At 34.2% G+C, this 16,815-nt stretch overlaps 1 protein-coding gene across 1 annotated transcript in view; it reads right to left on the reverse strand.

The window, feature by feature from the left end:
• Nucleotides 1-1,246: 1,246 nt before the first annotated feature.
• Nucleotides 1,247-16,815, reverse strand: part of LOC147070741 (putative ATP-dependent RNA helicase DHX57) — a 31,607-nt gene continuing 16,038 nt past the window's right edge. Inside the window, exons 12-18 of the mRNA XM_085948986.1 lie at nucleotides 13,391-13,638; nucleotides 10,950-11,024; nucleotides 10,022-10,228; nucleotides 8,817-8,891; nucleotides 7,730-7,976; nucleotides 4,668-4,756; nucleotides 1,247-1,522 (exon numbers count right to left, since the gene is read on the reverse strand). Of these exons, the coding sequence (XP_085805112.1) occupies nucleotides 1,379-1,522; nucleotides 4,668-4,756; nucleotides 7,730-7,976; nucleotides 8,817-8,891; nucleotides 10,022-10,228; nucleotides 10,950-11,024; nucleotides 13,391-13,638 (1,085 nt within the window). The 3' untranslated portion in view covers nucleotides 1,247-1,378. The remainder of the gene's footprint in view (nucleotides 1,523-4,667; nucleotides 4,757-7,729; nucleotides 7,977-8,816; nucleotides 8,892-10,021; nucleotides 10,229-10,949; nucleotides 11,025-13,390; nucleotides 13,639-16,815) is intronic.

The raw sequence follows: 16,815 nt of genomic DNA on the forward strand, positions 1-16,815 counted from the left end.
CTGACTGTCAGGTTTCGACTCTACCGTTATTATTGTGTTACAAAATGCCAATGTGCCTAGTTAAAAATTGTAAAAGAAATCTACTAAACACTCCAAGAAAGATGGGATATCACTTTTCATGTGTTAGTATTATTTATTATTTATAAAATGCCATTTTAAGATAATGTTTATTCAATGCAATTGAATGACAGAAACCATTGGACAGTCACCTGTGATGCGCTGGCTCACTTGCGTCTAATCTCCGAGAAGTCGTAAGTAACCGAGAATCTGTTTCTAACGCAATGAGTCATGACACTAATACGCCATTACAATAAAGGTTATATTACTATAAATTCTCGAAGCTTGTGTCGCATAATGGAAATGGATACGTCATATGGTCACGTGATATCTACCTATACATCTGTGAATGACTTTCATGCACAATTTCTCGTGCGCGCCGGTATGAAGTGAGTTGTCCATTTAATATGTCATTGATTTTAAGTATTATTAAAAGTATTTAATACTTTTTTGGGTTTGGATCTATGGTCCTGTCATAGTCAAAACTTCTAGTCACACCAATAGATGGTGCCAATTATAGGGGGTTACTGCAAAAGTTGGTAAGTCTAGAAATCATGTTATGGAGTAATTGCAATTTGAAGTTTGACATGCCCTCTAAAATTAGGCACAATGCTAATATCTTTGTGCTTTATATGCGTGTTCTATATTATATCGGATTACCTCGAATTTTTTTTCTAGCATACATATTTGTATATAGACACATAATCCGCTGTTAACACTGAATACCCAAATTATCGACATACCTATTTTTGGCAGCAACCCCAAGTGTATAAGATGTTTTCAAATTATGCATATTAATCTATCGATAAACTAGCCGCCGATAGCCGCCATGTGTATAATTTAGACCCACAGGATTGACAATTCTAATCGTTTAATCCCGGTAATGAAAATTCTGTCCAAGATTGCAAACTCAACAAGATCAAAAAAAAAAAAGGTGATTGGGTGAAATTTATTATTAAATAAAAAACGTTAATTTATATTATATAAAATAAATATATTTATTTTTAAATTAAAATAAAAAAATAATGTACCTACTACCTACGTTAAGTATTAACACTAAAAATTCGAATTGCTGTAAGGGACACAATAATCATACACAAAAGAAGTCCAACAATGAAAAAATTTTACTGCACATTTTATATTATTACAAGTCTAGAAAATAATCATTTTTTAAAACAGGGGGCAGATTCTTGAACTACATTTTTTGTTCTTCGTTGTCCAAAAATCTACCCCCTGTTTATTTTTCCACAAGTCATCCCTCACACCAATTGAAATTATGTGTCAACATTATTGCTGTTAGATAACCGCAATGGTGTATTAGCTAATCTCTCGTCACGACCTGCACGATCGTCTTAATAATCTTGCTTCCGTTCTCGTGGTGCAGTAGATTCAGACATGGATCTTTGATTTTCTCTTCAAGCAGGTTGATCAGTTCGCTGCGGATTGTTTTCAGCATCTCCGCAACCTGTAAAACAGATAAAAATTGTTTATTAATACAGTCGAACTTGTCTATTATGAGGAAGATGGGACTGACTAAATTTGCTCATTATAAGCATTACTCGTTATATCGTTATATAAAATTTTTCGCACCACGTTCTATTTAAGTACAACACATAAAAAATCTGGAAACAATTGTAAAAATCCACCAAACGAGCATGGCATTCATCAACTACAAAAGAAGTTGTTTATTGTAATGAAGTGTTGAGCCGCCGGCGCTGGTAGGTACCTACTGACTTCACAAAGCTTGGATTTTTTACATGCAATTTCAACCATATGCGTGGATACCTTTTCATTGTTGTCAGCGAAAACACCAATTAGGTACTTAGACACTTAACTAGTGTCATAAACGTAATCCGATCCTGGCGGCATCGGTCTAGTTAAGTGCCCGGTCGGATTTTATTGCTTAGGGTCGAAAATGTTGTTTTTAAACGATCGACACATTAACAGTTTTGCTCGTTATACCCGAGAAGTAGCTTGTTATAAAAGTGAATAAATGTATGAAGAAAATCATAAACTAAAATGTCAACGAATGTTTCCTCATTACATCCAAGATCTCACTATTTCCGTGATCGTAATAACCAAATTCGACTATATATTAATTGCAAAACGAAAATATTATATTTGTCCGTCTAAATGTGCGATTTTATTAAAATGGCGGAATATGGAGGTTGTTATGTATCAGTAACTCCCCTCTCTATGATATCTCCCCAATGACAATAAATTGTCTTTTGTTTAATTCATCGACACTCTAAGTTACTAATTATGTACCATCGTTACGAATATTCGATCGGTGTAATTTCGATTATTGCAATCAATGTACCTACTCAATATAATAATATTATTGATCAACCCCAATTTATCCACCCTATCTAGCTGTGTTACTACACACATATAAACCCGTGTACATGAACTAAGTGTTACTATTATTACTTACTTACTATTTCATATTAATTATACCATTGTACATGATTCTAATATCATTCAACTCGGATCATTCAACTTGTTCAAACTTAACTCAACTCTGCTCACCGAGTTCTTTCCCTTTTATTTTTACACCATGTAATTGAATCGAATAAACGTCTCTGAAGATTAACATCCATCGAGTCTTATTGCTGAAATACACCTTCCACTGGACCACGTGAAGAATTGGGGCCCGTTGATAAGGATTTCTGTTGCCGAAAACATAACAATGAATGTGAAAATGTGTAGATACAAAATTCTTCTGTCATTCTCATGTAGAAGAAATTAATTCTCGTATCTATTCATAACAATATAATAATAGACAGTTAGCCTATTTCTAATAAGAGTCGAAACATCCTATTATCTGATAATTGAGTTATTATATAAATACAATTTTTTTTTGATATTGAACATAATAACGTGTTATCAGTTTCCATGGTGATGAAAAACAATATCTTCACGAAATGCCTATAATTTCATTGGTGATTCTATGATAATGCCAGCAATAGCATGACGTGTTGAACACGGTATGTAATTTAAATAATAATGTACAAATTCACTGCAAATTATACGTCGGCAAGGTGGTTATTTGATTGACATCGTTATCCAAACATAGGATTTTGTTAAATCATTATTACCTGACAGAATTTAATGACATGCAAATGACTATGTACAAACAAATTGAGTAATCATTCAATTTGTTTATAAAAAAATCTATTAATACGACCAAGATGTTAAAGGTTCAAACACATTATGATCACCTTATGTGCCTTTACGCGACAGATTTAGTCGATGGTTTCGTCATTCCGCAGAATATTTTGAATGATCACTAACTCTATAAATTCAATGATAGAGAATGCCAAATCTAATGCATTAGTATTTTGAATAATTATGCATTCATTATTCATGCTAATTTCAATTAATTTTAAGAGTTTCTACGTGTACGTACGTTAAAATAACTTGCGATATTGCATCCATAGATAATGTTTTGAGCAGAAGCCAACAAGGTGACCATAGATAATAGACGTAAACAGGAGACATAGATAATAATTTAATAGAAAATCTACCACTAGAAAACCACTAAAAATAAAGAACGACATTAGTCAAAAATGTGTAGGCCTGCAGATAATAGAAAAAAACATTCACTGACTAGCGCGGTTCATGATGAAGCGCAGTATGCGTGAGGTGACCTCATTGTTGTTCTGGTGATTTCGGCAGATTATGGTAACTGACAATGTTCGTTTAAGGGTTCAAAATGTGCTACGGGATGGGAGCATCAGTCTGATAACATTTTAAATACCAAAAAAAACGACATTAAAATTTTCGTAGCGGCAGCTTACTGTGACAACGTAATCATAATGCATATTTGAACTTTTACTGTCTCTTGATGGATTTCAAAACTGAATATGACTCGGAGCACAGAAAAGCTGTTTGGAACATGTTGAAAGAATTCCAAGCAGTCTCAGACCTGGGTTAAGGTCTTGATTGCTAAGGAGGCGTCTCATTTTGAGAAAGGCACTCCTTACAATCTCAATTCTAGACAATATAAAGGATATAAACATTTTTTTTCTATTTAACGAATAATTCACATGATTTATATATTTAACGAACTTTTAATTATTTGCATTATATTATTATTTATATTATATTATATTATTAACTTTTAATTTATTGAACATGCTTAATTTGAAAACAACTCAGAGAAACGTGTAACCACTAGAAAATATCCCCAGCGGGATTCAAACCCGTGCTCCCTGGGATTCGCGCCCATGTGCTCTAACCACTAAGCTATGTGTGTCCTATCTAATTGAGATGAAATTAACTAGTGTTTTTACAATTCTCACTGAAGCGCTTTCTAAATTGTCTTATTGTTTTGGCAATCAACTTTTGTATTTTACTTGCCATGTACATAATAATTTAGTAAACTATTTTTTTTATTCAACGAATAAATTGCGAGATTTAAGAATGTAACATTCTTTTTTGAAGAAATATATGACCACTAGAAAAAATCTGACACTGGTAATTTAATAAACATTTTTTTTTTCTTTAAATACGACACCCAGCGAGATTTGAACCCGCATCTTCTAAGATTCGTGCCCATGTGTGCCATGAATATAAAAGTGACTTAAAACAGCTTTAATCATAATTACCTCATGTGATTCAACATGGAACATGATCCAGCCATCTTCTAAAGAAACTACAAAGGTACCTCGGTGAAGCTCCACGCTCAATTGACAACCTGAAACAAAACGAGAAAGATAAAGGTTTCAAACATTACAAATTCATCATCACAACATCGACACCAGGAAACGTCTCCACAATCCACTCCCCACTGCTGCAAACTCTGGCATACTGGATTAAAAAAACCTCAAAGATCTTGTTGGATATCTAAAGACAAGACAAAGGACAAGATATCCAAAATGGACACCGTATAATAAATGCAATGTAATTGTTTTAATATATTTAAGTCAGGTGTCTAATTATATGTTTAAGGGATACTAAATTGGTTCATTGAGCTATTTATTAGCAAATGCATATAGCAGTGGCGAGGGGTGGAGGTAGGCTATTAAGATTCTACACAAATAGTGCACATTAAACATTGTCAGTCATTCGTAATTTTTAATTGAACTAAGACTACAATAATTTACAGATGGTGTTGGTTAGTTTTTAAAAATCAATTAAGCCTTGCCTAAACCAAACCATAATAGTTTTGGTATGTTATGGGCGATTCGACAAAATAGTGCACACTTTTTCATTCATACTTTTTTGTTTTCGTTGAATTAAGAATAGGTACATATTGCACATGTTGTTGGTTAGTTTTTTTAAATTCATTAAGCCCTGCCTAAACTAAACCATAGTAGATAAAAAATATTATTCCATCAAAATTATGTATGGTTTAATGACATAATTTTAGATATTTTATAGACAGACGATTGTTTTTCGACTATTATCTATTATGGCTTGGTTTTCGGAGTATTTAATTGAATTTTAAAAAACTAACCAACACCATCTGTAAACTGTAGACTTAATTTAATGAAAACAAAGTTTATTGTGGACTATTTAGTCAGATCTTAACAGCCTACCTCCACCCTTCGCCACTGGTATATAGATGGTGACAGACATTCAAACATCTGAATAAAATAACCTGCTTTTTCATCAAGATAACTGTATTCCAGCATCCTGGAAATACTAGACACACAGAATATATACGTCAGAACAGGCATGACTTGGGAAGAGGTAAAAAGACTGGTCGATGACAGGGGTTCTTGAAGGTTTTGTCACCTCATAATCGGACATGGAGTAAGAGGAAGAAAAAGATATTCCACTACGATGACACATTGCCATAGTGATGGTTTTTCCACAGCAACCTATTTCCAACAATGGATGACCATAATTATTATATAACCCAGATTTAGTTGGATAAAAAAACGCCAAAACAATTTGAATAGCTGCCATGACAATATTTGATATCTGTTATTATAAAATAATTACAATTTATCCAGTGTTCAACAAGGCATGACTGAAAATAAAATCAATGTTGAAAAAAAATAAATTAAAAGGAAGTTTGAACCTACGTAATTATTACGATAACAATGTGCATCATTTATTACGGAAATATTAAATAACAGTATACAACAATATATTTACGTGTTGATGTTCTGTATTGTGTAAACCAGTGATGGCGAACCTATGGCACGCAAATGTTTTAAGTTAATTTTAATAATATATTTACCAATTGATGGACAAACGGAAATGACGAAATTCATACATAAATGACATATCGCAATTTATAGGCAGATACTCTTCAAAAATAAGCATTAGGTTTAATTTAAATTATATGACGGTCGATTCTTAGGTTTTATGCGTCACAGATAATATTATCGCACTGACCTCATCAGGCAGCGGGGGAAGCCGCGCGGCGAACTTCTGATTTTGGTCGATTTACAATCATTTTACAATGCTTGAGATACTGCAGAGAGAGAATACCTCATCTGATCGTAACATTTTTGGCGTCAACTTATGAGTAAAGAACCAAATATGTATTAAGTAATAGTCAAGAACTCAATTGTAATCTTTGAATGATTTTAATCGACAATAGAACGACAATCAAAAAATTATATTTGGGAAATTTTGGGATGCAAATGTAAAGAAGTTCGCCAACCCTGGTGTAAACCTCGTAAATACAAACAACTTTTTTTCGCGATACCAAAAATCATCTAATATTCGTTTTGAATTTTGAAAACGGTTAAAAATGTCAGGCTTCCGATTCATTCAGCCAAATCTACTGTTCTATCTGACACCATAATAAACCATTGTTTTTACTGCGATCTATGTTCGCTGTCAGCTAAACCTTTTTGATACACTTACTTATTCGGGGCTAGTAGATTTTATACATATTTTAGTTAGGATTACAGACCAATAATCTCCTACTGTTATAGATGTCGCTTGTTTCTCACGTTTGAATTGATAACCTTAACACTTTTTGTTACGTTAACATAGTTCCATAGTTCGGCTCTAGTAGTTTTCATACAAATTTTAGTTAGTATTATTAGTTGACCATGTCGACCAATCCTAATATGATATGGGCCTCCACAGAGTGGATTTTCGTTTTTATGAAAAATGGATGTCAGTCACTTGTTCAACCTATTAGGTCCATACTCTGACTCCAAACAATAATTGAAAAACAATATGTGTAATTGCCAGACCCAGGATTTGAACCTGGGACCCACGATATTATAGTAAGCCGCTCAGCCATCGTGGGCGGCAAAGTGAGGATTACAGACCAATAATCACCTACTGTTTATAGATATCGCTTGTTTCTCATGTTGAAATTGCATTACATTATGGATGGAATAATAAATTAATTTGCACCATTTGACAATAATTGCATTATACAGTGGATTCCCAATTTTACATTCCCGGATTTCACATTTTCAATTTAGACCCTTTAATTCCCGGTTTAATATTTTTATTTCTCGCAATTGACGTCTAAAATATTCAAATCTAAAATATTCAAAATTCAATTATAACCGTGTATTAATATAAAAAATCCAATTTATTTGAAAATGTTCGATTTAATGCATGACATCATTGAAATTAATTCCAGACACATGTTGCGTTCTATTTATAAACGTCATGATTGCAGTGTCCGAGAATTGATGATAAAAAATAAATCCGTAAATAAATGAACAAATTTAGAAGTGTTTATTACCTGAGAAAAGGACAAACGGCAGCAGTGGAACCATGGAGCAATCCCTGATGAAAATCCTGGAAGTTTTCACTTTCTCTTGGTACACCATGTATGGGCTGAGGAAATGGCTGACAGTGTAGTTAACGGAAGTTGGATGGACGCATACGTAGCCGTCTTGTTTTGTCTTGAAGCGCAACTCCTCGGGTCTCGGCTGTCGAGGGACTGCTCCACCGGCTGATTGGTGGAAAGATTTTTCCGGTGTAAGGACCTGGAAAGTATGTAAATGATTGATACAGCTGGTTAAATAAGATAAGGTCATTTATCAACATATTATGAGGATATTGCTCGCAGAACCAAACTGATATTGAGCCAATGGAATACAATGACATGATATACACTATTCCATACAATATTTTATGACACTGAAATAGACACGTTTTCCAGAAGAGGACAAAATACTTTATGAATCGCTTTTATAGCACTGTCCACAATATGATCTGTTATTCGACCAATACGGCCTAAATGATATTAGGTCTACCACTTTTATTTGCCTCCTTAAAAAAATATTAATTTTTCGACTCCTGTGCATTATGCCCAACATGCATCACTTCCATATGTACCACGTTTTGTAAATTCTATCTAATGATATAGTGCCTGTACACGTGCATGGATTTACTGGCACAATAGTGTGTAAATTCAACTATTGCAATAATAACTGATTACACGTAAAAGTGCTGTCTGTCTCGCCAATCTCATTTTTCAAACGTAAGCGAGACGCGTTGTTGTCATTTTATAGTGCTATTTGACTGGTTACGAGAATTGGTAAATGTCAAAAATGCTCTGCGTGGTGTAGCTGTTTTTTCCGGCAGGTTCGGCACTATCGTCCTACTGCGCAGGCCCAGATATCTCACAAGTTCCAACTGTCACGTGAAAATTCAGAAGCTTCCGAACTTATTTGATTCAAACTTGCAGGATAATACATGCGTACACATGAATTTTCTTGTTATGGGCGCGATATTAAATACTGTCAGCAGTAAATCCATGCACGTGTAAACGGGGTATAATAGATTGAAATGTTATTCAATGCGTTAATAAGTGATTTATTTACCTTGACAACATTGGGGTATAGAGCCGCGCACAGAATTGCCGCAAGAAGTTTCTGGTTGTCACCGTTGACGTTCAGCTAAAAAAAGGGAGTAATTAATTAATGTCGAGCAGTGAAGCACAACATGCGGCCATTATTAATCGGATCCTTCAACTAAATGTTTTCAGTAAAACATTGTAAAATACTTTCATCCGTTGATTATGACCTTTGACATTTATTTAACTGCAACAGATATCATTGGTATACGCTGTAGTGTAGAGTAATATTACAGTCGCTATAGTTTGGTGCGTATATATGACAATGAATGTGCGTCAAATGCTATTTTATCAAATAAACAGTATATGTCGCTCAGACGTCAATCATCCCACTAGTACTGGCACTGAATACTATCTGTAATGCAGAGTGGACAATCATCGTCATCATCAGCGGGGATCGATCCACTACTGGATGAAGGTCTCCCTTAGCTTCCTCCACTCTTCTCGGTTTCTAGTTCTTTGTTGCCACGTACATCCATCTAACTTTATAAGTTAATCTATCCAGCGAGTTTAGGCCCGTTTCACATGAGACACCGGTGCATTTACACATAAATGAATGGGCGCATTCAGACGGAGACAGCATCCCGTCGGCGGTTCACTCCTCGAGCCGCCGAGACACTTTTTATTACCGCAGCCAGCTTTTATGACTGCATTGTTTGTATTTCTAATTTTGGATGCAAAAATATGGGTTGACTCATTCGCTTCTGTGGTGTTCATAAAAATAATACAAGAAAGGAAATGGGACTCCTGCAAAAATATGGACATGTAACTTTGGCTCTGACGTCAGAGACACATTAGCTATTCAGTGGCGAGTGGCTGGACACTTTGGTGTCCCGTGTGAAACAGGCCTTAATGCCAATTGGGTACCACTGTATGACAGTATTTTCCCAGCGGTTGTCCACTTGCCGAGCAACATGAGCAATATGATATGATTGTATTTCTAATTTACTTACCTTTTCTTCAGTCTTTACCTCGTATTCTGGTGGTTTTTGCTACACATTTTATTTATTTAGGTATATCATCTATTTTCGATACAACAGTTTACGTTAAACTATTACACCGCCAACTGCATAAATGCAAATTTCCGGACACGTCTAAATTTACAGTTTCAGTGCTTCGAAATACTGTTACCATATTATTATGATCTATTATTTAGTAAATAACCATTTTTACCTCGGTTCCAGTGACACTGGCGACTTTATCAGCGCCTCTGGATCTACGACCACCATTAAGTGCAGGAATAAACCCGATGGAGCTGAGGAGGTCCAGCAGCTGATGCTTGATGTCTCCCAACATGGACAGAGTCTTATTGGAGAGGAAGTTCTCATTGGCAAACACCTGACCAGCGTACCGGCTGTGGCCGACAGCTTCCTGCCATTTCTGTAAAAAAATATACATATCACTAAGTAGGTAACCTTTCTCTTACTATCTTAATAAATTACGTTCCAACCTGTGCTGTCACATTGTGTTACTGAAGAGAGCCCCTCGGATTTCACTCAACAACAATTTGTACATTTTATAACCGTATAATTATAATGACGTAACAAGTGTAATCTGCATCTGATGATCACATAGTCAGCATATCTGATGACGCAAACTCCATATAGTAGCTGACTCAATTATAATAATTATTTCTTAAATATTCTTTTCAAGATATTATTTTGATTGTGAGTACGTCAATAAATAGCGGATCATAATTCATTGGACATGTCACTCGAATATAAGTTCCCAGGCTGTTAGTATCTCGATCTCTATATCGCTCCGCACAACATCTCATTCTACCGAGATCGGACCTCGGAACAGTATCATAAGTATTGTAACATAACTACTGTAACACACTCTTGTACCGACTGTTTACGCTGCAAATAAAACTCGCTCCTCGATCCATCGGAGCAAACACCAAATCTCGACTTCTCATCTCTTCTTCTGACGACCTCTTCATCCACCACACCATGACTACATAACAGTAGATGATGTCATCATACAGTACACCAAGCGATAGGGAGTACCGAACGCTCCCTCTCTTCCCTTCGGAGGTGATAAATATGAGTATAGTCATCAAATTATACTTAAGTGTAATAATATGAGGGATTGTCATTACCTTATATGCTTTGAGGACAGTCAGTTGATCACTATTGCTGACAGCGAAGGCTTTTTTCTTTGCATCAGCTTGTTCCTAGAAAACAAAATCGCAGTATGAATCTTCAAATATACAGTAAAACATCGTTAATAAGAACACGGATAATTCAAAATTCGCTGTAATTCGAAATTTTCGTGAAAAAAAAGGTCCCTTAAACATTATTTTCATACAAAACAATACCTTTAATTCGAATTTCGTAATTCGAAATTATTTCAAAGTCCTGGGATATGAAAATATTCATTAACACATTAATCGCCAACTAGTTTTACATAAAATAGTTAAAAAATGATTATTTGTTTCTAAGGTATTATTTGATAGGTTATGAAAGAATATAATGATTTTTTTTCATTTTGATGATTTTTTACGTAAATATTGGTTTTTATGTGCCGGCCACATGTGTCCGTCGCGGCGCCAACAAGTTAATTTATTCTATTGCGCCGGGCCGGCCATATCGCCGGTCACCTGTCAATATGTGTTGACGAGAGCATGGTGCCATTTCGCGGTCAAATTATATTTAGATTTAGATAGTAGGTATAATACCTGGATACACATAAACTGGAAATATATGTATACATACCTTATAATCATTTTTGTAATTCTATTTTTTTATTATTTACATATTTTTTATAACTTACATTTTTAAATCTATTTAATTTTTATTTTTATATCAATAAAAACACATTTACAATTTAAAAGGAAAACTTTTTTTTTCATTATGTACATTCTTTACATTAGTGAGCCTATATTTTGTGACTGGGAAGATATATTTTCAGGCCAAGTGGCAGTAATATACAGAAGGGCCATGCCGGTCACCGCGTATCGAAAAATGCACTGCGCGCGTGCCCGCCGGCGCTGTAAAATAACTCTAAGGCAGGTCTTCTTTGCCGGTCACTGGTGACCCCCATGGCCCCCTTAACGTAATCCAATGCCGGTCACCGGTGACCCCTATGGCGATCAACGTGTTAAATCGTAAAAAAGTACACTATTTCATGATCCAGTCATTGAAAATTGTGACAGACTTTTCTTAAAATATCATAAATTAATTATTTCAAGGTAATAAAAATAATCCTGACATTTTATGACCCATTAACACACACGGAACCGGAAATTTGGTAGGCACATCTATGATCGTAAACGATATTAATGAAAATCAAAAATATTTTTTTTTTACATTTTTTCTCCATACATTTCATAATTCGTAATTCGATTTTTTTTTTGATTGTCGGTCCCTTGGAATTCGTATTAACGAGGTTTTACTGTATATATACATTGAGTTGATAGTTTAATTGGTACCTAAAGCTCAGAATGTGATAGGTGTAAGTTTGAACCCCATTTGGTCGAGTATTAATTCAATGATTTTTCTAATAGGTCTGTTTCTGAGGTTATACCAAATTCGTGTGCCTTGAACAAAAAATAATTTGAACATACATAACTTGAAAACACCTCAGATATATATATATACCTACTAGAAAAGATAAAAAAATACGACGCCTGACGGGATTTGAACCCGCATATCCCTACTGGTATCGTGCTAATATGCTTTAATCAATTAAGCTACAGGCCTCCTACTTAATTACGATAATTTTTAGATAGAAGAATATTTTTTATCGATTATGGTTTAGGCAGGGCTCAATGAATTAAAAAAAAAAACTAACCGACACCATCAGTTATATGTATTCTTCATTCAATGAAAACAAATAAGAATGACTGAAAAAGTATGCACTGTTTTTGTCGGATCGCCCATAGCATAGGTGCCTAAACTGTTATGGTTTGGTTAGGCTGGGTTTAATTGAATTTCAAAAACTAACCAGCACCATCTGCAAATTGTATTCTTAGTTCAATGAAAACAAATAAGTATGATTGACAAATAGGCCATCCATGGAGAGAAACCGTATGCCGTTTCGAACCGTGTGCCATACTAAGCTTATCCTTTCTGTTCATGGAAAAATATTTTCACAAGAATATTATAAGCATCTGATCGTATCCGTTTATACCATACACTTCCACTTACAAATTTAGTGAAAATATAATATTTTCATGAACAAAAATCATAAGTTTAGTATAGCACACGGATCTAAACCGCATACGGTTTCGGTCCATGGATGGCCTCTAAGTTTAGTGTATACTATTTATGTTGAATCTTGACAGCTTACCTCCACCCGTCGCCATTGCTTGATGGCATAGATAAAGACGATTGCGAGTGTTGGAAGTAATTGATTGGAGAAGGGAAACAGAGAACCAGACAGAGTTGAGGAGTCTGCTTGAGGCCAGAAGCTGTAGCACATGAACAGAAGCCTTGCCAATTCTTTTTGTCAAAATTGTAAGTACATTCAATTTCCAAAGTTTTAATAATTTTTTAACCACTTTGATCAAAACAATCATTGATTTTCTATCATATGTACCTTTTTTCCAAATGGTGCAACAAATGGATTCTTGTAACTCAGGCATGCGGCGATGGTGAGGGCCGAATCGACACAGCAAAAGATGGCGCCGAAGAGCATCAGTTTTCCTATTCTAACATCGACAGGTAACGCTGCAAGATGAGCTCCGAGGGCTGTTAGATCTAAAGCCCTGTCCAACGCGCCCACGTCTTGTAATCTCACAAGGGCTGAGTTTATATTTTCCGGCGATGGAGGCTCGAGAGTTCCACCTTTGAAGAAATAATAAATTATAATAATGCTGCAGAGGTAAAACTTAGTAATGCAAATTAACCATAAAAAGATACTAATAAAACATATTGTCTATGTAAGTTCAATATTGCGTATGAGCCAATATGTTCAAAATATGTATTTTTGGCGCTCTCGTTTAAACGGCACAAGCCGCATTGATTGGTGCATTCAAATTTTGAAATTTGAGATTTTGGAATTATCCATACTAAAGAAGCAAGCAAGACCGCGTATATCCCTGATCCAATACAGCAGACGAACGGAGAGTTGCGGCAATACTGCCTAAGGTTCAACTGATTTACAAAATAGTCCTATGGCAATTACGTTATCATTAGTTTTAAGAAAGAAAAAAATCTTTTGTGTTTTTTAAGACTAGAAAATAAATTTCTTCTCATACCAAAGAAAGATTTACAATTTGCATAATAAATATAAAATTAATTCATTGATCTAACCACAGTTCTATTCTTAATATTATGGAATCAATTATGGTATCTCCTCGCATCTCATGCTGCCTTGATATTATGGAATCAAGTATCTCCTCGCATCTCATGCTGCCTTGATATTTTATGAAAATTGGTCTTTTTATAATAGTGATACACAAACCGTGGCCCAAAACGGCATTTGTTGCCTCCCAAAATAACGAGTACTTCATCACCAAATTTTTCATTGAATACGATAAAATTCTAATTTCTTATAATATAATTTACTAAGTTCTATCGTAGAAATACATATGTAAGTCAGTGGCGAAGGGTGACTTTTGGGAAGAGGTAAGCTGTAGAGATCAGAGAAAAATAGCACACTTGTAAGGTATACTTACAGGAAATAAGAAGATAATACTTACGATATTAGTACTGATGAATAATAATATGTGCACACTAATGACAACGCCACACTGAATCGTTGAAATTTCAATAGCTCACCGACGGTATAAAATTGAGCGATGAGTTTAAATTATGTATTTTCATAAACATTCATACACGTAACATACGCCCAAAAATATATCATTGGTGGCTTTGAAAAAAGCCGTTGTTGTCATTTTGCCATTCAAAACACTTCAAGATATTTCAGTAGGTAATTAATATAAAGGCTTACTATATGATCATTTGTACTCTAAGTCAATTCGTCTGTTTTTCTGCAGAAATTTTTTTAAAACATCATCATAAAATGTTTGCCCACGTTTTAATTTAATTAATAATTCTTTTTCAATAGCTATAATTGAAAGATTCGATAATCTAGTTTGATTTTGAGTATTTCGACAATATGTGTGGACACGTTTTAGAGTAGAAAAACTCCTTTCTGCCGTCGCTGTCGTGGTCGGTAGCGTTAAAAATAATTTGACTAGTTTATAAGTCTGTGAGAAAGCTTCCACTAGACATTTTTTGTTTTTAAAATATTCGAACAACTCTCTTAAATTTGAATCTTGAAATTCTGGTAAAGAATATATGACTTTAAGTTCGTTTTTCAATTGACTTGAATCAAAAATACCAGAATAACTGTTTTTCAGGGATTCAAATAGTTTATCTGGAAATTTTCATTTAAACGATTTAAATAGCGTCGGTTCAAGTAATTCTAAAAAATTTAATTTTTCAAATGAAACAAATCTATCGTTCATTTGCATTAAAATGTTATCGCAAACCTCCTTAAAAATGATTTTAAAATATTGCTCATCATTTAATTCATTTCTGCGACGTTTTTTTGGTGGTTCACAGAGGTTTTTATATTTATTATATAAATTACTAAAACTATTTTGGAAGTCGGTCTCTAACCATTTTTTAAATTCGTTAATTTTTTTAATGGAATAAGAAATGTTTACAGTTCTACTTTGAATAATTTTAAATAAAATATCCGTTCGGGCATAGATTTCGGAGAATATTCCTAAGTAAAAGTTAAATTCAAATTCTTTAAATTTACTATCATAAGCATCTGCGAAGGTTAAAGAATCTTCATCCCATTTAGAAGAATTATTCTGTATTGTCTCGAATGTCGTTATGAAATCAGATCTATTGTCATGTATTACATTAAGTATACGAGAGTGGTAGTGCCACCTCGTCGATGCAACACTTGGAAGACGGCGATCCATTATTTCATTGAGCAATGCACTTCTCTTTGTAGATGTATTAAAAAAACTCACTAATTTATTAATGTGTCCAAAAAAATTTTTACATTCCGCAACATTTTCAACGGATCTAGATAAAACTAAATTTAAAATATGAGCATGGCACGGTACAAATATGGCCATAGAACATTTTTCTCGAACTTTTGATTGAACTCCGTTTAATTCTGAAGACATTACTGCAGCCCCATCATAACTTTGCGCTACCAATTTTTCACTACAATTAAACTTTTCTAATATGGAGAATACATGTGAACTCAAAACAATGGCAGTTCTCTCTGAACTTACGTCTACATAACCTAAAAATCGTTCTTCTACAGAATTATTTGAAACGTATCGCAAAATGGTTGTTAACTGTTCACGGCGACTAATATCTGGTGTTTCATCTATCATTATAGAAACAAAACTAGCTTCTGCAATTTCAGCCTTAATTTCTGAAATAATTACGGATGATATTGACGAAATTAAATCATTCTGAATCTCACCTGATAATCCAGAAAAGGCGCACGAAGATTTTAATGAATTAAAATGTCCTTCAATTACAGAATCGTAAGATGATAAAAATTGAAGAGATTCTATGAAATTTCCACGATTATTTGATGATTCACTTTCATCGTGTGCTCGAAAAGATAATTCTTGTTTACCCAAAAAAATTGTTGTATCTATCAATCTACGCATTATATTAAGATTTCTGTCGACTTTCTCATTGTGTACTCTAGCAATTGCCTTTTGTTGTTTATCAACGGCAAATTCGATTCTAGTTTTACCAAAAGATTCCAGATTTACGATTGAATGTAAATGTTTTTCTGTAGTCACATGTTTTACCACTGAATTTGTCAAATTATTTAAATCACTTATACCAGAATAATTCCACGCAGACTTATCTGTGGCAAATAGCATACATGGCCAACAATATAGTTTATTTAATTGACAACTGCCAGTCAAAAACGAATATTTGTCATATAAATTGTTGTGGAAATGTCTAACATAAGTTTTTTTTGCTGTATGCAAATTTAAATGAACGGTTGATCTTCCAGCTTTGATAATT

This window comes from Rhyacophila brunnea, unplaced genomic scaffold, assembly GCF_057557595.1.
Source record: "Rhyacophila brunnea isolate RB1 unplaced genomic scaffold, BYU_Rbru_1.0 scaffold_21, whole genome shotgun sequence".
Lineage (NCBI taxonomy): Eukaryota > Metazoa > Arthropoda > Insecta > Trichoptera > Rhyacophilidae > Rhyacophila > Rhyacophila brunnea.